The sequence below is a fragment of the Pogoniulus pusillus genome, unplaced genomic scaffold (assembly GCF_015220805.1).
Source record: "Pogoniulus pusillus isolate bPogPus1 unplaced genomic scaffold, bPogPus1.pri scaffold_66_arrow_ctg1, whole genome shotgun sequence".
NCBI classification, from domain to species: Eukaryota; Metazoa; Chordata; class Aves; order Piciformes; family Lybiidae; genus Pogoniulus; species Pogoniulus pusillus.
This window is the reverse complement of record NW_026974715.1, coordinates 571,286-594,073: the sequence shown is the minus strand read 5'-3', so window position 1 is coordinate 594,073 and position 22,788 is coordinate 571,286. Positions and strand designations below refer to the sequence as shown.

General features: G+C 60.5%; 1 protein-coding gene and 1 long non-coding RNA gene across 3 annotated transcripts; one reads left to right on the top strand and one right to left on the bottom strand.

The window, feature by feature from the left end:
* Nucleotides 1-8,514: 8,514 nt before the first annotated feature.
* Nucleotides 8,515-12,677, bottom strand: LOC135174475 (uncharacterized). The gene is made up of 5 exons (XM_064141736.1): nt 12,655-12,677; nt 12,146-12,450; nt 11,248-11,590; nt 9,680-9,773; nt 8,515-9,274 (listed from the first exon to the last, which is right to left on the bottom strand). The coding sequence occupies exons 1-5, from the start codon at nt 12,675-12,677 to the stop codon at nt 9,023-9,025; spliced, it is 1,017 nt and encodes a 338-aa protein (XP_063997806.1). The 3' UTR covers nt 8,515-9,022.
* A 374-nt stretch (nt 12,678-13,051) lies between these two features.
* On the top strand, nt 13,052-22,245 carry LOC135174480 (uncharacterized). Of its 2 annotated transcripts, none has more exons than XR_010301923.1 (3): nt 13,052-13,611; nt 17,756-18,180; nt 21,254-22,245. It is a non-coding gene; the product is annotated as an uncharacterized LOC135174480 (long non-coding RNA). The 2 variants fall into 2 exon arrangements; XR_010301924.1 differs by lacking the exon at nt 13,052-13,611 and adding an exon at nt 13,624-13,715.
* Nucleotides 22,246-22,788: the final 543 nt, after the last annotated feature.

Genomic DNA, 22,788 nt, shown 5'->3' with positions numbered 1-22,788 from the left:
GTGCTGTGCGGGGGCAGTGGCTACAAGCAAGTCCAGTTCCCTGGAGCAAAGCTCTTTGCTTTTGGCTCTGAGGGCACCTCCACGGTGCCCTCTGCTCCTGCTGGGGGAGTCATTTTGAAGGTAAGCCTGAGGTGCTCTCAGTGCTTCCACACAAGCTCCTGTAACGAGGTTGCAGCAGCAGCAGCCACTGGCAGTTGGGAAGCAGCAGCTGCTCTCTGTGCAAGCTGCTGCTGGGTTCATGCACTGTGCACTGTAGCATTGCCTGCTGCTGAGCAAGGCTCTGACCCCTCTGCTGGCATTTGGCCCTCTGGCTGCAGCATGCACACTGCTGCTTCCCAAAGCTGCTCTGCAGCACTTGTCCTTAGGGTCTAGCTGAGCACAAAGCTCAGCTTTCATCTTTTGAATCTATTGATGCAGCTCAGCTCAGTGCAAAATGTGTGCCTGGTGCCTGCAGCTTCTCCTTACCCTGCCCTGTGAGCTACCTGAGGCTGTGTTAGCCTCAGCCTGATCCAATCTTCCCCTTGGGGGCTGCAACCCAGGCCCAGGCTGAATGCTTCCCACTCTCCAAACTGCTGTGCCACAGTAACAAAAGGTTCCCGGTGCCATAGCCCTGCCCTGCCTCCTCTGGGCTCAATGCCCAGCAGCAGAAGCCATTGCAAGGTAGAGTAGGTGCAAAGGTTCCTTTGCCCCTGGGGCATTCAGAAGCAGCTCCTCTAACAGGAGCTATAGTTGAGCCACCCCTCCCCCTCCCCTCCCCCCCGCCTCTCTGTCTGTCTCCTCCCCCCGACACTCCTGCCCCTCTGTCTGACTCCGCCCCCACCCCCCCTACCTGTCTCACTCCTCCCATCCCCCTGCCCATCTATCTGCCCCTCCCTGCCTCTCGCTCTCTGCCCCCCTCTCTTCTCTCCCCTTCTCTTTTCTCCGCTGGGTAAATGTGTGCCTGGTGCCTGCAGCTTCTCCTGACCCTGCCCTGTGAGCTTCCTGAGGCTGTGTTAGCCTCAGCCTGATCCAATCTTCCCCTTGGGGGCTGCAACCCAGGCCCAGGCTGAATGCTTCCCACTCTCCAAACTGCTGTGCCACAGTAACAAAAGGTTCCCGGTGCCATAGCCCTGCCCTGCCTCCTCTGGGCTCAATGCCCAGCAGCAGAAGCCATTGCAAGGCAGAGTAGATGCAAAGGTTCCTTTGCCCCTGGGGCATTCAGGAGCAGCTCTACTCACAGCAGCTATAGTTGAGCCTTATTTGCTTGGCCTCAGCCCCTGCTCTTACCCTGCCTCCTGCAGCCTGCGACTGCTTCTCCATGGCCGAAGCAGCAAAGTGGGGAAGATCTCAGCGTTGTGCTTCATTCCCTATCAGCATTCCCAAGGGAGTCCCCAGCAGGCTTTGGCTGGGCTGCACCGCAGCCAGGTGCTTGCAGGCGTGGGGGCAATGCCTCTGCTGCAGAAACCTGCCCCTGAAATCTGAACTTTCTGCCTTGCAGTCAAACAGTGAGGAGAAGGTTCTGGAGAGCTGCCTCTGCTTGGCAGGACACTGAGCTGCTCTTGTTTCAGTGCACTGCAGTGCAGCCATGGGCTGTGGCAGCTGCCTCACTGCCTCCATGCATGGCAAGGTTCAATGACAACCTCACTGGCTCCAGAGTCTCAACGTGGGCAGTGCTGCAGGGGCCAGAGCAAGAGCCGTGACAGAATCGCTGCCAACTGCACAGCAGCAGCTGCGTGGGACAGAAGGCAGCAACAGTGCTGCTGCTGCTGCCGGCAGCTTCAGCTCTGCAGAGGCTGAGGTGGAGCCGAGGCAGGCGGCAGCACAGGGCCTGGAGCTCAGCCGGGGCAGAGGGGGAAGAGCTGTGCCAGAGCAGAGCTGTGTGCGGGCAGAGCCTTTGCTGTGCCCTTGGCTCCTCTGCCTCTCTCGGTCCTTTCTTCCTGCCGCGGTCTCTGCCCCCACCCCCTCCCCTCACCGCCTCCTCCCTGCCCCCTCCCCCCCACACCCCCCGCCTGTCTAAGCCCGCCCCCACCCCCCTGCCTGACTAACTCCGCCCCTAACACCCGCCTGTCTAACTCCGCCCCCAACCCCCAGCCTGCCTAACTCCGCCCCCACCCCCCGCCTGTCTAACTCCGCCCCCACCCCCCGCCTGTCTATACTCCGCCCCCACCCCCCCGCCTGCCTACCTCCGCCCCCACCCCCCCGCCTGTCTAACTCCGCCCCCACCCCCCAGCCTACCTAACTCCGCCCCCACCCCCCCGCCTGCCTAACTCCGCCCCCACCCCCCGCCTACCTAACTCCGCCCCCACCCCCCCGCCTGCCTAACTCCGCCCCCACCCCCCGCCTGCCTAACTCCGCCCCCACCCCCCCGCCTGCCTAACTCCGCCCCCACCCCCCCGCCTACCTAACTCCGCCCCCACCCCCCGCCTGTCTAACTCCGCCCCCACCCCCCCGCCTGTCTAACTCCGCCCCCACCCCCCCGCCTGCCTAACTCCGCCCCCATCCCCCCGCCTGCCTAACTCCGCCCCACCCCCCACCTGTCTAACTCCGCCCCCACCCCCCCGCCTACCTAACTCCGCCCCCACCCCCCCGCCTACCTAACTCCGCCCCCACCCCCCGCCTACCTAACTCCGCCCCCACCCCCCCGCCTGCCTAACTCCGCCCCCACCCCCCAGCCTACCTAACTCCGCCCCCACCCCCCGCCTAACTCCGCCCCCACCCCCCCCGCCTAACTCCGCCCCCACCCCCCCGCCTGTCTAACTCCGCCCCCACCCCCCAGCCTGCCTAACTCCGCCCCCCACCCCCCCGCCTGCCTAACTCCGCCCCCACCCCCCAGCCTACCTAACTCCGCCCCCACCCCCCTGACTAACTCCGCCCCCACCCCCCCGCCTACCTAACTCCGCCCCCACCCCCCCGCCTGCCTACTCCGCCCCCACCCCCCGCCTGTCTAACTCCGCCCCCACCCCCCCGCCTGTCTAGCTCCGCCCCCACCCCCCCGCCCGTCTAACTCCGCCCCCACCCCCCCGTCTAACTCCGCCCCCACCCCCCCCCTAACTCCGCCCCCACCCCCCGCCTGTCTAACTCCGCCCCACCCCCCCCGCCTATCTAACTCCGCCCCCACCCCCCGCCTGTCTAACTCCGCCCCCACCCCCCGCCTACCTAACGGCGCCCCCACCCCCCGCCTGCCTAACTCCGCCCCCACACCCCCGCCTGCCTAACTCCGCCCCACCCCCACCTGTCTAACTCCGCCCCAACCCCCCGCCTGTCTAACTCCGCCCCCACCCCCCGCCTACCTAACTCCGCCCCCACCCCCCGCCTGTCTAACTCCGCCCCCCCCACCGCCTGTCTAACTCCGCCCCCCGCCTACCTAACTCCGCCCCCACCCCCCGCTGCCTAACTCCGCCCCACGCCCCCGCCCTGCCTAACTCCGCCCCCACCCCCCAGCCTGTCTAACTCCGCCCCCACCCCCGCTACTAACTCCGCCCCCACCGCCCCGCCAGCCTAACTCCGCCCCACACCCCACCTAACTCCGCCCCACCCCCCCGCCTGCTAACTACCGCCCCCCACCCCCCGCCTGTCTACTCCGCCCCCACCCCCCCGCCTACCTAACTCCGCCCCCACCCCCCGCCTGCCTAACTCCGCCCCACCCCCCGCCTGTCTAACTCCGGCCCCCACCACCCCGCCTGTCTAACTCCGCCCCCACCCCCCCGCTCTAACTCCGCCCCCACCCCCCCCGCCTGTCTACCTCCGCCCCCACCCCCCCGCCTACCTAACTCCGCCCCCACCCCCCAGCCTACCTAACTCCGCCCCACCCCCCCGCCTGTCTAACTCCGCCCCCACCCCCCGCCTACCTAACTCCGCCCCCACCCCCCCGCCTGCCTAACTCCGCCCCCAACCCCCCGCCTTCTCACTCCGCCCCCACCCCCCGCCTACCTAACTCCGCCCCCACCCCCCCCGCCTGCCTAACTCCGCCCCACCCCCCGCCTACCTAACTCCGCCCCCACCCCCCCGCCTACCTAACTCCGCCCCCACCCCCCCGCCTGCCTAACTCCGCCCCCACCCCCCGCCTGTCTAACTCCGCCCCCACCCCCCGCCTACCTAACTCCGCCCCCACCCCCCCGCCTACCTAACTCCGCCCCCACCCCCCGCCTGTCTAACTCCGCCCCCACCCCCCGCCTACCTAACTCCGCCCCCATCCCCCCGCCTACCTAACTCCGCCCCCACCCCCCCACCTGCCTAACTCCGCCCCCACCCCCCCCGGCCTACCTAACTCCGCCCCCACCCCCCCGCCTACCTAACTCCGCCCCCACCCCCCCCTACCTACTAACGCCCCCACCCCCCAGCTAGGCTACTCCGCCCCCTACCCCCACGAGCTAACTCCGCCCCCACCCCCCCGCCTGTCTAACTCTGCCCCCACCCCCCCGCCTGTCTAACTCCGCCCCCACCCCCCCGCCTACCTAACTCCGCCCCACCCCCCCGGCCTACCTAACGCCGCCCCCACCCCCCCGCCTGTCTAACTCCGCCCCCACCCCCCCGCCCTACCTAACTCCGCCCCCACCCCCCCCCGCCTGACCTAGCTCCGCCCCACCCCCCCGCCTTGCCTACTCCGCCCCCACCCCCCCGCCTACCTAACTCCGCCCCCACCCCCCCGCCTACCTAAATCCGCCCCCACCCCCCGCCTGCCTAACTCCGCCCCCACCCCCCCGCCTACCTAACTCCGCCCCCACCCCCCCGCCTACCTAACTCCGCCCCCACCCCCCGCCTGCCTAACTCCGCCCCCACCCCCCCGCCTACCTAACTCCGCCCCCACCCCCCGCCTGTCTAACTCCGCCCCCACCCCCCGCCTACCTAACTCCGCCCCCACCCCCCCGCCTGTCTAACTCCGCCCCCACCCCCCCGCCTACCTAACTCCGCCCCCACCCCCCCGCCTACCTAACTCCGCCCCCACCCCCCCGCCTACCTAACTCCGCCCCCACCCCCCCGCCTGCCTAACTCCGCCCCCACCCCCCCGCCGTCCTAACTCCGCCCCCACCCCGCCTGTCTAACTCCGCCCCCACCCCCCCGCCTACCTAACTCCGCCCCCACCCCCCGCCTGCCTACCTCCGCCCCACCCCCCAGCCTACCTAACTCCGCCCCCACCCCCCCCGCCTGTCTAACTCCGCCCCCACCCCCCGCCTGCCTAACTCCGCCCCCACTCCCCCCGCCTGCCTAACTCCGCCCCCACCCACCCTTCTATCTAACTCCGCCCCCACCCCTCCGCCTACCTAACTCCGCCCCCACCACCCCGCCTGCCTAACTCCGCCCCCACCCCCCCACCTAACTCCGCCCCACCCCCACCTGTCTAACTCCGCCCCCACCCCCCCGCCTACCAACTCGCCCCCACCCCCCCGCCTACCTAACTCCGCCCCCACCCCCCCGCCTGCCTAACTCCGCCCCACCCCCCCGCCTGCCTAACTCCGCCCCCACCCCCCCGCCTGCCTAACTCAGCCCCCCTCCCCCCGCCTACCTAACTCCGCCCCCACCCCACCGCCTACCTAACTCCGCCCCCACCCCCCTGCCTACCTAACTCCGCCCCACCCCCCGCCTGTCTAACTCCGCCCCCACCCCCCCGCCTGTCTAACTCCGCCCCCACCCTCCGCCTAACTCCGCCCCCACCCCACTAACTCCGCCCCCACCCCCCCGCCTGCCTAACTCCGCCCCCACCCCCCGCCTGCCTAACTCCGCCCCCACCCCCCGGCCTACCTAACTCCGCCCCCACCCCCTCGCCTAACTAACTCCGCCCCCACCCCCCGCCTGTCTAACTCCGCCCCCACCCCCCCGCCTGTCTAACTCCGCCCCCACCCCCCCGCCTGACCTACTCCGCCCCCACCCCCACTCTAACTCCGCCCCCACCCCCCCGCCTGCCTAACTCCGCCCCCACCCCCCGCCTACTAACTCCGCCCCCCACCCCCCGCCTACCTAACTCCGCCCCCACCCCCCCCAGTCTAACTCCGCCCCCACCCCCCCGCCTACCTAACTCCGCCCCCACCCCCCCGCCTGCCTAACTCCGCCCCACCCCCCCGCCTACCTAACTCCGCCCCCACCCCCCCCGCCTGTCTAACTCCGCCCCCACCCCCCCGCCTTCCTAACTCCGCCCCCACCCCCCCGCCTGACTAACTCCGCCCCCACCCCCCACCTAACTCCGCCCCCACCCCCCGCCTGTCTAACTCCGCCCCCACCCCCCCCGCCTGTCTAACTCCGCCCCACCCCCCCGCCTAACACCGCCCCCCACACCGACCTAACTCCGCCCCCACCCCCCCGCCTGTCCTAACTCCGCCCCACCCCCCCGCCTGTCTAACTCCGCCCCCACCCCCCCGCCTACCTAACTCCGCCCCCACCCCCCCGCCTGTCTAACTCCGCCCCCACCCCCCGCCTGCCTAACTCCGCCCCCACCCCCCGCCTGTCTAACTCCGCCCCCACCCCCCCGCCTACCTAACTCCGCCCCCACCCCCCGCCTGCCTAACTCCGCCCCCTCCCCCCGCCTGCCTAACTCCGCCCCCACCCCCCCGCCTGCCTAACTCCGCCCCCACCCCCCGCCTACCTAACTCCGCCCCCACCCCCCGCCTACCTAACTCCGCCCCCACCCCCCCGCCTTCCTAACTCCGCCCCCACCCCCCGCCTACCTAACTCCGCCCCCACCCCCCCGCCTACCTAACTCCGCCCCCACCCCCGCGCCTACCTAACTCCGCCCCACCCCCCCGCCTGTCTAACTCCGCCCCCACCCCCCCGCCTGCTACTCCGCCCCCACCCCCCCGCCTGTCTACTCCGCCCCACCCCCCGCCTGTCTAACTCCGCCCCACCCCCCCCGCCTGTCTAACTCCGCCCCCACCCCACTAACTCCGCCCCCACCCCCCCGCCTACCTACCTCCGCCCCCACCCCCCCCGCCTACCTAACTCCGCCCCCACCCCCCCGCCTACCTAACTCCGCCCCCACCCCCCGCCTACCTAACTCCGCCCCCACCCCCCCCGCCTGCCTAACTCCGCCCCCACCCCCCCCGCCTGCCTAACTCCGCCCCCACCCCCCGCCTGCCTAACTCCGCCCCCACCCCCCCGCCTACCTAACTCCGCCCCCACCCCCCCGCCTGTCTAACTCCGCCCCACCCCCCCCCTGACTAACTCCGCCCCCACCCCCCCCTGTCTAACTCCGCCCCCACCCCCCCGCCTGTCTAACTCCGCCCCCACCCCCCCCGCCTGTCTAACTCCGCCCCCCCCCCCTGCCTACCTAACTCCGCCCCCACCCCCCCCGTCTACCTAACTCCGCCCCCACCCCCCCCACCTGTCTAACTCCGCCCCCACCCCCCGCCTACCTAACTCCGCCCCCACCCCCCGCCCTAACTCCGCCCCCACCCCCCGCCTGCCTAACTCCGCCCCCACCCCCCGCCTGCCTAACTCCGCCCCCACCCCCCCGCCTGCCTAACTCCGCCCCACCCCCCGCCTGTCTAACTCCGCCCCCACCCCCCCGCCACTCTAACTCCGCCCCCATCCCCCCGCCTGTCTAACTCCGCCCCCACCCCCCGCCTGTCTACCTCCGCCCCCACCCCCCCGCCCCTCCCTCTGACTCCGCCCCCACCCCCTCCGCAGGCTGGGCGGTAGGAGGCAGAGAGGAGCAGGGCAGGGGCAGAGAAAGGGGCAGGAAGAAAAGGGCCGAGAGAGAGGCAGAGCAGCAAAGGCAGCAGCAGCTCTTTCCCTCTGCCCCACCTTAGCTCCGGGCACTCTGCTGCCGCCTGCCCCTGCCCCACCTCAGCCTCTGCAGCAGCCCTGCTGTGCCCCCAGCAGCTTCCCTCCCGCTGCTCCCCACCGCTGCCTAGGCCAGCACAAAGCTCAGCTTTCAGCTTTTTCATCCAGTCCTGCAGCTCAGCTCAGTGCAAAATGTCTGCTGCTGCCTGCAGCTTCTCCTGACCCTGCCCTGGCAGCTTCCTGAGCCTGGGCCAGCCTCACCCTGAGCCGCTCTGCCCCTTGGGGGCTGCAGCCCAGGCCCAGGCTGAATGCTTCCCACTCTCCCAAACTAAACCCTCCAGCTCTCCAGAGTAACCTTTTGTTGCTGTGGCACAGCCCTGCCTCCTCTGGGCTCAGTGCCCAGCAGCAGAAGCCACTGCAAGGCAGAGTAGATGCAAAGGTTCCTCCACCCCTGGGGCACTCAGGAGCAGCTCCAGAGCTGAGCCTTACTTACTTGGCCTCAGCCCCTGCTCTCACCCTGCCTCCTGCAGCTGCTGCAGCTCAGCTGAGGCCAGCAGCCTGCGACTGCTTCTCCGTGGCCCAAGCAGCAGAGTGGGGAAGATCTCAGCCTTGTGCTTCATTAGCAGTGGGGAGAGGGACATGGAGTCCCCAGCAGGCCAGGTGCTGCTGCCTCTCACTCCTCTCCTTGCTCAAACCTGCAGGGGGCCCAGCAGAGCGAGGGAGGTTCCTCTCCCTTCCTACTCCACTCTGCTGTGGCTCTGCAGAAGAAGGTGAGGCTGGAGCAGAGGCCAGAGCCAGCACAGGGCCTGTTGATCAGGTGGCACAGACTGGCCAGGGCTGTGCCAAACCAGAGCAGTCTTCTGGCAGAGCTTTTGTTGTGCTTTTTCTTTTGCCTTCTTTCTCTCCCACTCTGCATCCTGCTGCTTCTCCCTCTCACGCACACTCAGCTGCCATTCACTCTCTCTCCCCATCCCTGGCCTCAGCTCTGCCTCATCCAGAAGCACCTCCAACCTGCAGGCAGCAGTTGGCCTGTGCCATGTGCCCATGCAGGCAGCACAGCTGTGCCGTGCTCCATGGGCCAGCAGTCAGTGACAGCAGCCAGCACTGCCCCCAGCACCACACCCCACACGCAGGGCCTCAGCTTTCCCTGAAGGCAGGCAGAAAAGCCTTCCTGCCCTCCCAGGGGCACTGCAGGCAGCCTGCACCTGCCAGGCCCTGTGCAGCTCTGGAAGCCCAGGGGCTGATGTGCAGAAGCACCTTGCAAGCTCCAGTGCCAGGCCTGGCTCTGCTCGCAGGCAGCTCCCTGCACGGGGGCACAGCAGGGCTGGGCTCAGCTCCGCTTCCACTCAGGGGCACTGCTGGAGAGCAGCACACAGCCAGGCCTGCTACCTTGTGCCTGCCCACGGCCAACTCTCTTTGCCACGCTCCAGCCAGGAATGCCTCCCTGCAGCTTGCCATCGAGGCCAGGTCCTCCGGCTCTGGGCACTGGCAGTGAGTCCCTTCTGAGTCCTGGACGTTCATCTTGGGAGGTCTGCTCGCTGCAGTATGGAGCTGCACCTTCTGGCCAAGGCATCCACAGGCACTGGAGCAGGAAGGTGAGCACAGTGCAGGCAACTAAAGAACTCCTGCCACGCTCTGGGCCTCCAGGGGCAAGCACCCAGCAGCACCAGAGCCCAAGGAAAGCCTGCAGCCAAAAGTACCAAATCCCTGTCCCACAGCACTGCCTCAAGTGCTGCCTGAGCTCCCAGCCTCGGCCCTGCTCCAAACTGCAGCATCCCTGCCAACTCCTTCACAAGGGTGCCATTGCCTGGCACTTGCTGCCATCTCACCACACAACTCTCAAAGCCACACAGCTGGGCAGCAGGCCAGGAGAGCAGCCTCCAGGCAGCAGAACAGAGGAACTCATCTCTCCCAGGCTCTCCAGGAGCACCTCGCCTCCAAACCGCCCCACACCAACCCCCAAGCAACCAGGCTCTGACTGGCTTACCGAGGCAGCAGCTTGCAGGTCTTTATGAAGGGCTGCAGTGCTCCTGGCTTGCTCCTGGGCTGTGCTGCTCAGCCTGCAACGTTCACCTTGGACCCTGACAAGCAAGCACAGGCCTCAGCACAGAGGTGCACAAGAGCACCAAGCCCCAGAGAAGCCTGGGACACAACCTCCCCTACAGCAAAAGCAGCTCTGGCCACCCTGTGCTGCCTTGCTGGGACACAAGAACACAGAGGGCAGAGCCTGGCTCCACTCTGAGCTCCTCACCGCTGCAGGCCTCCTGCCAGCTCTTGGACAGACGCAGTTCCCCTGCAGGCATCCTCCAGGTGGCCCTGCGGGTTCTGCCCTGCTGTGTCAGACCCAGAAGCAGTGCTGGGAAATAAACACACCTGTCCTCCTGCTCCAGTGATGGACAAAGGGACCTCACTCTCAGGCACCTCTCTAACTGCAGGCCCCAGGCTCACAAAACAAAGCTGAGTCACTCCCAGGTCACTCCCTCTGCTCTTGGGGCACAGTTGGCTCGAGTGCACTCAGACAGCTGTAGGGCAGCCACCTGCTGCCAAGAGAGAGGCTTTCTCCATACCTTAGCTTCAGATCTCTCCAGCTCCTCCTGCAAACTGACATTCTCCCTCTGCAGCTCACTGCTCTCCTGCTGCAGGCAGCTGCTGGAAAGCTTCTGGGCTTCGTGGCAGGACTCTGCCAGAGGCTGCACTCTGCCAGCGTGCACAAGCTCCTGCTGCAGCTGCAGGACCTTCTGTTACAGAAACGGAGTTCCATGAGCAGGGAGAGGTCAGGCAGAAGCACACAGGAGGAAAGAGGCTTTGACTCAAGGCACTGTGTCATTACCTGGCTCTTCAAAGTGCTCAGCAGAGCAGGGCAGGCGATTCTGCCCTTCCACTGCACTCTGCTGTGGCTCCTCCTCACCTGCTGCATCCAGCTCCCCAGCACAGGGAAGGCATCAACCAGTTAAGAGCGGGGCCAGAGAAGGCCACAGAAGGAGACAGGGAGCTGGAACAGCTCTGCCACAAAGGAAGGCTGAGCTACAGCTCTTCAGCTTCGCCTGAAGCAGGCTGCTGGGGGATGTCATTGCAGCCTTTCAAGGGAGAGAGATGGAGAGAGAGACGTTAGCGAGGGCTGCAGGGACAGGACAGGGCCTGTAGGTGGCATGGGCAGGAGCTGGGGGCTGCAACCGTGCAGCTGATGGATGGAGGTTCCTCTCCCCTCCCAGTGCCCTCTCTGCAGGCAGAGGACAGCAGCAATGGTTTGCAGCTCTACTGAGGGCTTTCTGCTTGAGGCTCTGCCCCTTGGACTCTGGCCTGACTCTGAAGGACGCCAGCAATGTCCATGGCTCATCTGAGCCCCTCAGAGTTCAGGGATCCTCTAAGGGGCTATGGAGAGGCCGACAAAGGCAGCCAGAGCCTGGCCCCAGCTGGGAAAATCCCCTCAGCTGTGCCCGTGCTGCCCTTTGCCGGCTCTGCCAGCCGAGGCCGTGGCAGCTTTGCCACGGGGCACTGCCCACCCCCACTGCTCCTTCGCCCCCAGCCTCTGGGCGCCGACTCTCTGCCACTCACCTCTGCCGGCTGGGAGAAGCAGAGGCGATGCAGGCTGCCGCCGCTGGCGTCTCGCTGCCGCTGGGCTCCACCGGCAGCCACCGTCGCCGAGCACCGCGGCCGGACGCCTGCAGGGCTCGGGGCGGCTCCCGCCGGCGGGACGGAGTCGGACGGCAGCCGCCGAGGGCCGTGGCGAGGCTCGCCTGGGCCGGGCCGGCTCTGCCCCCGGAGCCGCTGCCAGGCGTCTCAAGAGCCTCGCTCGCCGCCGCCTCTCGGTGCTGCAGGCTCCTGCTTTGCTCCCCTGCCTCACTGGCGGCTGTGGGGCTGAGAGGCTCCGAGCTTCGCCCTGCCCCGGCTCTGCGCTCTGCAGGCAGGAGGAGGCAGTCAGCTGAGCACACAGCACCAGCGTCAGCCACACAAACTCCTCTGCCCGGGAAGGTGCCTCTTGTTCTAGGGCCGCAACGGCGCCCCGCAACGGCGCCCCGCAACGGCGCCCCGCAACGGCGCCCCGCAACGGCGCCCCGCAACGGCGCCCCGCAACGGCGCCCCGCAACGGCGCCCCGCAACGGCCACCAGCAGCTCTTCGCCTCACCGCCGCGCTCCGGCGGCTGCACTGCGCCCCGGCTGCTATAGCAACAGGGCCGCGGACGCGCAGCGGCACTGTGACAGCAGCAGGGACAGAGAGGGGAGTGCCCAGGGTGGGGCAAGAGAGCAGACAAGGGGCAGAGCCCACCCGGGCCCAGAGCGGAGCGGGGGCTGCCTGCGCCCCCCCTGCTGCAGCTCGGCCAGCCCAGGCCCGCAGGCTGCTCTCCACCAGCACCCCCAGGGCTTTCCTGCAGGCAGCAGGACCCCAGCACACTCCCACCCGGCCTGACATCGCCCCCCGGGGCCCCGGCACACGCCGCCCCCAGGCACTCACCGCAGCCGCTCCGGTCCCGCTCCGCTGCCAGCTCCCAGCGCCCCTCTCCGGCTGCTTCCTCCGCAGCACTCTCCAACGGGGCCGCCGACCACGCCCCCCGCGCTGATTGGTCAAGGGCCGAGCGCAGCCTCCCATTGGCTGCGGAGCGCCTCGCGCCCCACCCGCTCCCGCCCCCGCGGCCAGCCCCTCCCCGCCCCTCCCTCCCGCGCTCCGCCCGCTCCGCGCAGCGCCCCTGGGGGCTGCAGTGCTGCCGGTGCCTGGCACCGCCTCGGGCTGCAGCCAGCCCCGGCCCGGCCCCGCTGCGCCTGAGGCGGGCATGTTATCAATTGAGAATGACTCAAAATCCAAGTGTCCAGGTTACAAATTGATTCCATTAGGCAAGTAGAATATGAGCAAAGTCACAGCGCTGGACGACAGGGGAGTCACCGCTCCGCCACCTGCCGTGACAAGTCTCTTCATTAGCCTATATTTATACTGTGTTGTCTGCGTTGTTCCGCCCTGCAAATTACATAAACCCATCCTTTCTGCGCATGTTCCTTCGTTTGGGTTAGGGTCTGCCTTCCCTTCTGGTGGTCGTTGAGGATGAAGTAAGCAGTCCTCCTCAGGTGTCCTCTGGTTCACCCGTCTCCAAATATGGACTTCCTTTGGCTGGTTAATGTCCCGAATCCCACTTCTCAAAATTAAAGCTTAGTCCTTGGAACATGACTGATTAATGTCCGAGCCCACATGTGGCCTGTTCTCTCTTAGCTCAAAATTAAGGATGCACCTAAAGTTTTAGTCTTTGAAATACTCAGCAATTAGCTAGCTTATTCTTTGCACATTACCATCTCTAGCATGACCTCTCGCTTAGGCACATCTCCTGATTTGCAGCAGCTGTATATACACTGCCGTTTGCAGCTAAGCATGCTTAACATTCTATTCAAATGTTTCTTTATTGAATAATTACAATTACCTATTACAATTCTATTAAAATGTTTCTTTATTAAACAATTACAATCACCTATTACAGGCAGAGCCTGCGGCCCCAGCGCCGTGCGGCCGAGAGAGCCCAGCCCAGGGCCCGGGGCGTGCTGAGCGGCTCGGGGCCCCGCACGGTGCCAGCCGCGGCCGTGGCTGCCCTCACAGCAGGCCTGAATGGCAGCTGCGGCACTCAGCGGCTGCTGACGGCTCTGGCCCCAGGGAGACCCCACGGCCTCAGGCTCCCTCATTAGCGTAACCCGCCCTTAATTACCGGGGCTGGGGAAACGGTTTGGTGCAAGGGCTGAGCTCCCCCAGCTGCCTCTGCTGCCTTCAGTCTCTTACCAGGAGACAGGAAAGGGAGGGGAGCCAAGGCAGAGGCTGCAGGGGACTGGCACCGAGCGAGGCTCAGGGCTCAGGGCTGGCACTCTCCTGGCAGCAGCAGATGAGAGCAGTGCTGAGCCCGGGCCCTTTTTTGGCTCCTCTCCCTGCCACCCCACGGCTGCTCTGTGAGTATCTACCTGGCTCCACCTGCAGCACTGCCTCCAGTGCTGCTGTGCCCGGCCCAGGGAGGAGCTGGAACTGCTGAGAGGGTCCAGAGGAGGCCACCAGGGTGAGGGGAGGGCTGCAGAGCCTCCCCTGCGGGGCCAGGCTGGGGGAGCTGGGGCTGTGCAGCCTGCAGAAGGGAAGGCTCCAGGGAGACCTTAGAGCAGCCTTGCAGTGCCTGAAGGGCTCCAGAGGAGCTGGGGAGGGACCTGTGACAAGGGCTGGGAGCGCCAGGATGAGGGACAGTGGCTCTGAGCTGGCAGAGGGGAGAGTGAGAGTGGAGGTGAGGAAGGAATCCTTGGCAGTGAGGGTGGGCAGAGGCTGGCACAGGTTGCCAGGGGAGGTTGTGGCTGCCTCCTGCCTGGAGGGGCTCAAGGTCTGAGCGAGCTGTGCCGGTGGGAGGTGTCGCTGCCCATGGCAAGAGGCTGGAACTGGCTGATCCTGAAGGTCCCTTCCGACCCAGCCCATTCTCTGCTGCTCTGCCTCTGTCCCAGGAGCAGGCTGTTGAAGGAAGCTGCCCAGCAGCGTGGGTCCTGCAGAGCAGCAGCGTTTGCTGTCCCGCAGGGCGGCCAAGGGCTCTTGAGGAGGCTTTCTTCAGCTGGCTGCAGGCAGCTCGGTGATTCACTGTCTGATTGTCTCCAGCCATTAGGAGGATGTTGCCTCCTGTGCTTGGCCTCTTCTGAAGGATTCTTTGGCAACTGCTCTTTGATGGCTGCTAAACGGCGTGGAGCAGGGATACAAAAGGGAACTCTTGCTCCTCTGTGCCCCAATTGCCCTAGGGGGAGAGTTGGCCAAAGGCACCGATCCTTTCTTGGCTGCCTTCTTTCTGAAGGCAAACCTAATGTTTGTCCTTCGTTCTTGAAAGGCTTCTCCTGTTGAACACAATTTCACACAATTATAATGAGGTGACTCAAGAGCAGAGAGGTTACAGATGAGCTTCACATGGTTGCTGTAGCTGCTATTTCATTTACAATTTCTGTTGGCTGTGGTATTTTTGCCATGTTAAGGGATAAATACTGAAAGCATTTCACATGTCACAGATTTTATGAGCTGTCTTCTGTAGAGCTTGTCAAGGTCTTACTCCTCTTGATGCATGTTTCTTTGAGAGTCAGTCACTGCTTGGAACCTTGAGGTTTGGACACTTTGCCTATGTCCTGGTGTGCACCCAAACTGGGCTGTTAGAACTGGGGGTGTGCAGCCTGGAGAAGAGGAGACTCAGGGCAGAGCTCATTGCTGTTTACAACTACCTGAAGGGAGGCTGTAGCCAGGTGGGGTTGGTCTCTTCTTCCAGGCAACCAGCAGCAGAACAAGGGGACACAGTTTCAAGTTGTGTTGGGGCAGGTCTAGGCTGGATGTTAGGAAGAAGCTCTTCTCAGAGAGAGTGATTGGCATTGGAATGGGCTGCCCAGGGAGGTGATGGAGTCGTCGTTCCTAGAGGTGTTGAAGCAAAGCCTGGATGAGGCACTTAGTGCCGTGGTCTGGTTGATTGGCCAGGGCTGGGTGCTAGGTTGGACTGGCTGAGCTTGGAGGTCTCTTCCAACCTGGTTGATTCTGTGACTGGTGCTCCATTGCTATGAATTATTTTAGTGAGAGGAAAGCAGCCTTATTTCTCTTTCCAAATGCTCTGCAGGAGTATTTTCCTGGTGAGGAAAAGAATAAAATCTAATATTTCATAGCCCATAATGTAGTATCCAGGAGTAGATGAGATATTGCCTGGCTCAGTCAGGCAAAAAGGAAATGAGGACAGCCTTTGAATAGCCTCCTTCTCTTTCAAAGTGGCAAGAGTATGAAAGGAGAATGACTTGCAAGCCAGAAAACAGAGTGGGGGTTGTCTGGCTGTCCCCATGCTAGCATGCAGTAGGATGCTGAAGAAGTAGATCTGTTTGTAGAGTAAAGCAGTTTGTGATGAGGTTCCAAGATGTGTAATGTTTTGGAGGCATACCTTGGGCTACCACTGCTGTGGCTTCTAGGACTCAACCTAATCAGCAGCTGAAGCACATCTGCTCTGAGTATTCCCAAATTCAGTTCAGTTCCTGCTTGCTGAGTCCTCCACCTCCTGTGATTTGGATGCACTAAATGGGGCACATAAGGGATTCTTCTGACCCCACAGTGCAGTCTGAACAAGAATGGTGATGCACCATATATATCCAGAATAGGGAGAAGGTTTGAAATCTTCAATTACTAGCAAAATGTTGCAGCAGAAAGATTGCTTCTGAACTGCTTCCAAGGTTGCTTCTGAAGCTGCCTGTATTTAAGCAGCTATGCTTTAAGCTGGCCTGTAGGGAAGCAAGTTAAATGGGAAAGGCAGCACAGAACTGCAGCCTGGAACAAGAAGGAAGGGACCACAGAGCACTGGCATAGGCTTCCTAGAGAGGTCATGGAGTCTCCTTCTCTTGAGACTTTCAAGGCCTGTCTGGATGTGCTCCTCTGTGCTCTGTGTTAGACAGGATTGTCCTGCTCTGGCAGGGGGGTTGGACTCGATGAGCTCCTTGTGTCCCTTCCAAGCCCTAACATCCTGTGAGCCTGTGAAAAAACTGTGTCAAGTGAGGTCCTAGAGGTGACAGGTTTATTCCTGAGATGGTTTAATGTATATTGGACCTTAAAAACTGGAGAAAAGAGAAATGAGGGCAGATAAATATATCTCCTGTAGATCCTGTAGCAGTCAGTAGATCTGACTTGAGTGATTATCCTGGCTAAAACTTTCTGTGCAGCCTCATGAAGAGCTGCAGAGGTTGTCTAATGACAGCAGAGCTGCCTTTTGCTGTTACCCTCTCAGTGGTTTTGTGAGGACAGAGATGTAGACTGAAAGACATTGCTTTGTTCTGCTTTCCTGCCTTCCTGTGAGCCAAAGGACTGAAACAAGCATTACACCAGCCTGCAGTCTTAGTCGTGTGGAAATAGAGGCTGAAATATGACACTGTGGTCTCTTGGGCCTTGGCTAGTTGCTGACACTGCTCAGTACTAGTTAGTCAGAGGAGTGAGCCTGCTTACTACTAACAGAACAAGTCTTAGGATCTGCTTGCTACTTAGAGAACAGGACTTGTGAGGAGCAGCTTGTTTGGTGTTGAGAAGAGGAGGCTGAGTGGAGACTTCATTGCTTTCTACAACTACATCCCTGAAAGGAGATTGCAATTAGAAGGGGCTCAGTCTCTTCTCCCCAGTACCAGGTGATAGAACAAGAGGAAGTGGCCTGCAATTGTGCTGGGCAGGTTTAGCTTGGAGATAAGGAAAAGTCTTTCCTGCAAGAGTGGTCAGGCATTGGAACAGGCTGACCAGGGAGGTGGTGGAGATAGTGGCTTTGGAGATGTTGAGGAGCATTTCCACCTTGGCTCCTGTGGCTTCAGGATGCCTCCCACGGGAGAGGAGAGATAGTGGACACCTGTTAATGAGCAAAACAAGGTGTTGTGTGTCAAAGACTGGGTTGTGCTTGCCTAGGTGATGCTAATGTGTAGATGTGTGCTCTGTGCTCAAGTCTATAGATATGACGTCAGAACGAGCAATAAAGGTCTCTGGTGGGATTCACATGGAGTCATCTGGAGTCCATGTGGTGTCCCTTGGCAACAGGTGGTGACCTGCAGCGCACTGCTGAAGGCAGCATCCGTGGCTAACATCCATTCTCAGTCACTCTCATTCCCATACATTTCCCTAGCACTCACAAGCGTTTGGATGTCTGCCCAGGGGCTCTCTGTGGGGCTGTTTGTGTCTAACACAGGGTGGAATGGATCACAGAATCCTAGAACAGTTTTAGTTGGAAGGGACCTTAAAGAGCATCTGGTTCCTACCTGCTCTGCCAAGGGCAGGGACACCTCCTGCTAGATCAGGTTGCTTCAAGACCTCATGCAACCTGGCCTCGTATGCTTCCAGGGAGGGAGCATCCACAGCCTCCCTGGGAAACCTGTTCCAGTGCCTCACCACCCTCTGTGTAAAGAATTTCTTCCTAAGATATGCTTAAAGCTGGAGGTCAAGTCCTGGTCTTGTTTCTGGGCTGCTTCTGCACTGCTTAAACCAGACTTTGACATTGTTCCTGAGCCGGCAGTTGGCAGAGGGTGGTGCTTTGCCTCAGCATTTTGCTTGCCTCCCTCTCCTTCAATCTTCTGTTCCTTACAGGAAACCCCTGTCTCTTGTGTACTGGAGAAGGAATGGTGTGTGTGCCATCCTGTGCTGGCTTTGCTGCCATCCTCAGCATCCTCCACTGGAAGGTCAGGAGTGCTGTGCTCTGCCCAGAGTGCAGCTTGTCTGATCTGAACAGACCAGTGATCTCCTCAGCTGTGCTCCTGAGAGGGAAGTTCTTCATTATCCACAGAGAAGTTTTCTTGTAATCATGGTTCTGCTGTTTCTTCAGGTGCCTGAATCTGTGTGCTCCCACTTGTATTTTGTTCACAGCAACCTTAACATCTTTCTTGTAGCTCTTTGGGATGTGCAGGCAGCAGTGCATGCAGTGAGATGTGTGCAAGCTGCTGCAGCAAGACAAGACCAGCAGCAGTGCTAAGAAGGAATGCAGTGAGCAGTGCTGCCAGGCTTTTCTCTTTGAGGTAGGTACATAGAATCAGTCAGGGTTGGAAGAGACCACAAGGATCATCTAGTTCCAAGCCCCCTGCCATGCCCAGGGACACCCTACCCTACATCAGCCTGGCCTTAACCACCTCCAGCCGTGGGCCCTCAACCACCTCCCTGGGCAACCCATTCCAGCCTCTCACCACTCTAATGCTGAACAACTTCCCCTGCACATCCAGTCTGAACTTACCCATCTCCAGCTCTGCTCCATTCCCCCTAGTCCTGTCACTCCCTGACAGCCTAAAAAGTCCCTCCACAGACTTTTTGTAGGCCCCTTCAGGTACTGGAAGGTCACAATAAGGTCACCTCATAGCCTTCTCTTCTCCAGCCTGAACAGCCCCAACTCTTTCAGTCTGTCCTTACAGCAGAGCTGCTTCAGCCCTCTGAGCATCCTCATGACTCTTCTCTGGGCGTGCTCCAGCACATCCACATCCTTCTTGTAATGAGGGCTCCAGAACTGGATGCAGTACTCCAGGTGGGGTCTCAGCAGATCAGAGCAGAGGGAGAGAATCACCTCCCTCGATCTGTAGGCCACATTGTAACAGAATGACAGGGGTTGGAAATGATCTCTGGAGATCAAGTCCAGCTCCCGTGTCAAGGCAGGTTCAGCTAGAGAAGGTCACACAGCAGGACTGTAATGTCTCCAGAGATGGAGCCTCCTCACAGCTCTGTCAGCCTTAAGTTAAAGATCATCCTGATGTTCAGAAGAGGAGCACACATATGTTCTAGTTTCTGCCTCTTGGCCCTTGTCCTGTCACTGGGCACCAGTGAAAGCAGACTGGTACCACCCTCCTGGCACCCACCCTTTAAGTGTTTATAAGCAGTTATGAAACTCCTCCCCCAGTCTGCTTTTTTCCAGACTAAAGCACCCAAATTCTCTCAGCCTACTCTCTATCAGTACCCCCAGGTCCCTTTCTGCCTGGCTGCTCTCAGCCACTCTGTCCCCAGCCTGTAGCACTGCTTGGGGTTGTTGTGGCCAAAGTGCAGAGCCCTGCACTTGGCCTTGTTCAATCTCATCCCATTGGCCTCTGCCCACCCATCCAGCCTGTGTGGTCCCTCTGCAGGGACCTAGCTTGACACCTGCTCCTAGCTTGGTGTCATCTGCAAACTTACTGATTCTGGACTCAATCTCCTCATCCAGATCATCAATAAAGATATTGAAGAGAACTGGGCCCAGGATTGATCCTTGGGGCACGCCACTGGTGACAGCTGCCAACTGGATGTGGCACTATTCACCACTGCTTTCTGAGTCCAGCCCTCCAGCCAGTTCTTGACCCATGCCAGAGTGAATCTGTCCCAGCCATGAGCTGCCAGCTTTGCCAGGAGCTTGTGTGGCAGATGGTGTCAGAGGTTTTGCTGAGGTCTGGGTACATGACATGAGAACAATACCAGCTGCAGCTTACCTAGGGAGCGTGGTTGGCTTTCCATCACCCAGAGTCTTCAAGGTAGGCATTGCTTTCTCTCTAGAGAGAGTCTATGTCCAACAGCAACCTGTAGTTTGTATGCACAAGTGAGTGGTGAAATTGACTCTTTTTAGACAGGTGATGAGACTAAATGATTCCAGTGGTCTCTTCTGGAGACCATACCAAAGCCCTTTATACAAATCCAGGCTTTTTTTGGGCAGGGAGTATGTTTCTTGGCTTCTCTGACCTCTCACAGGGTTGTCTTTCTTCCAAAGGAACATCTTTAAAGAATCTATAATGAGTGTTTGCTTCTTTAGGCATAGACTTTGCCCCTACTCTACTTGGGGGTGGTTTATTTCCTCTCCTGCCCTTCTAGGTTCATTTTAATTTATTACTTCATCCTGAAGTTTCCTGTCACAAACATTTCTCTTAGCAGCTCTTGGAAGGCAGAGTTTATTATGAATGTTCTTTTCCCACCCTATGCAGCAAGATGATGTCTGTCCTAAAGCTTGGCTCTAGTCCTGAGAATTGGATTAGAATTTTTTCTTTGCCAAAGTTAGTCTAATTTTAAGGAGTTGCTCTGTTGGGCACTGTTGCCTCTCAGGATCCTGCTGTCAGCATCTGCAGCTTCAGACAAAGTGTGCTAATGGTACAGTAGCCTTAGCTGAGGTGAGTCACAGCATCACAGAATGGCTTAGATTGGAAAAGACCCTCAAGCCCATCGAGTGCAGTCCTTAGTTTCACTGGGACAAGCCCTTGACCAAACCAAATCCCTCACCACAACATCTCATCACTATGAGTCACTGTGCTTGGAAAGGACCACCAAGATCCTGAAATGGTCACATGTTGTATCTGAAAGGGCTGAGGGGTTGCTTCTTGGCAGACAGAAATACCATTTTGTTTCTGCTACCCTGATGCAACCCTGGTGAAAAAAAATCACAGTCTGTAGTTATGGAACCTCCTAAAGGAAGAAGGGGCCTGAGGGTACTGGTGGAGAGTAGCTGAACATGAGCCAGCAGTGTGCCCAGGTGGCCAAGAGAGCCAATGGCATCCTGGCCTGCATCAGGAGCAGTGTGGCCAGCAGGACAAGGGAGGTTATTCTGTCCTGTGCTCAGCACTGCTCAGGCCACACCTTGAGTGCTGTGTCCAGTTCTGGGCTCTGCAATTCAGGAGAGATGTTGAGGTACTGGAATGTGTCCAGAGAAGGACACAAAGCTGGTGAGGGGCCTGGAGCACAGCCCTGTGAGGAGAGGCTGAGGGAGCTGGGGGTGTTTGGCCTGGAGAAGAGGAGGCTCAGGGCTGACCTCATTGCTGTCTACAACTACCTGAAGGGAGGCTGTAGCCAGGTGGGGGTTGGTCTCCTCTGCCAGGCAAGCAGCAACAGAACAAGGGGACCGTCTCAAGTCATGCCAGGGAGGTTTAGACTGGATGTTAGGAGGAAGTTGTTGGCAGAGAGAGTGATTGGCACTGGAATGGGCTGCCCAGGGAGGTGGTGGAGGCACCGTCCCTGGAGGTGTTGAAGCAAAGCCTGGATGAGGCACTCAGTGCCATGGTCTGGTTGCCTGGCTAGGGCTGGGTGCTAGGTTGGATTTGATGATCTCGGAGGTCTCTTCCCACCTGGTTGATTCTATGACTCTCTGACCTGCAGGAACATTTGTGTCTCCCACCTGATGCTATCATAGATTTGAAGATGTGAATGGACACTTCTGCCATCACTGCTGCACTCTGGCACTGCGATAGCTTCACATTCCCCTTTCCCACCCCAAGTTTCCTTCCATGGTCACACAACCATGCAGAGCACAATATCAGACCCAGTCATTGGGCACAGATGAAAAAGCAAGCAGCAAATTTCTTGGTGGATTGTTTCCCTTCCTGTCAGATCAACATCAACCAACTCTCTGTATCTGTGCAGTTGATGCATCTGGAACAGAGTGGGAACACACAGCTGGGAGCTAGGCAGAAGCAGCTTTCAGCTTGGTGAAACTGAATTGACAACATTTAGCTCATGCTAACCATGATTATCAGTGTCAGCTGCTCAGCAAAGAGAGCTTGTCCAAAACATGGTCAGAGAATTTTGGTTCTCAGAATGGACTTTGCAAGGTATCAGCTCAGGCTGGCAATGGAAACAATTTCTGTTCTGTTCTATGAACACTTCCCCTTCCCTTTGCCAAGGACAGGTCTTACACTGTGTGCTAGTTTGAACCTAGCTGGGACATTTTGGTGAGAGGAATTAGATGCTAGGCTGTGAAAAGGGAGCAGTGGTGATGTCTGCTGGACTCAGGCTTGCTGAGATGGACAAAAACAAGAACACAAATGTAGATTACAGAGTTGCTTTCTGTCTCTTGGGGCTGCATGAACTTCTCTCTAACCTAACTTGCTGCCTGACTAATCCTTCTGCTTCCTAACCCCCCTGGCTGAGCCTCCAAACTCACCCTTGAACGTAAGGCAAAGTCTGAGATAAGGCAGAGGGGTGGACAGGAGATGGAAGGGTGGTTGGGAGCCTATCCAGGGGACTCTGGTTTCTGGGAGGGCTGCTGTGTTTCTGTACTACTGGTTCATGTGTGAAGTTCAGTATCTATTGTACATACCTGCTTGTGTACTGTGCTGAGCTGTAACTATAAAGCTTCATTCCATTTCCAATGACTGAGTCTAGTCTGGGTGATTCTCTTCAGTGTGGGAGGGGAGGGAACATCCAAACCATCACACACTGAATAAATCAGTCCAAAGAGCTGACAACAGAAGGATGAGATCCATGCCTTCTGCAAAAGGGTGGGAACCAGAATATCTGCTTTTTCCTGCACATGGGAGTGGCTGCTCCCAGCAAGCAAACAGAAGGAGATACACATCACAAGCCAGTGTGAGGCAAAGAAGCAGCTTGTCATTAAGCCATTGCCACTACAACATTAGGAGCCATTTTTAGACATCAAATCAGATTTTAATTTCCTGAGAAAATTCACATGGCAGGCATCACCTTGGCTGTTTTGGAAACAACACAATAAAACAGCCAAGCACTTGTACAGCAAAAGATTGTTTCATTCTTTGAATGGGCTGCCCAAGGAGGGGGTGGAGTAGCTGTCCCTGGAGGTGTTCAAGACTGGATGGGGCACTTAGTGCCATGGTCTTGTTGACTGGATAGGGCTGGGGGATAGGTTGGACTCAATGATCTTGGAAGTCTCTTCCAAC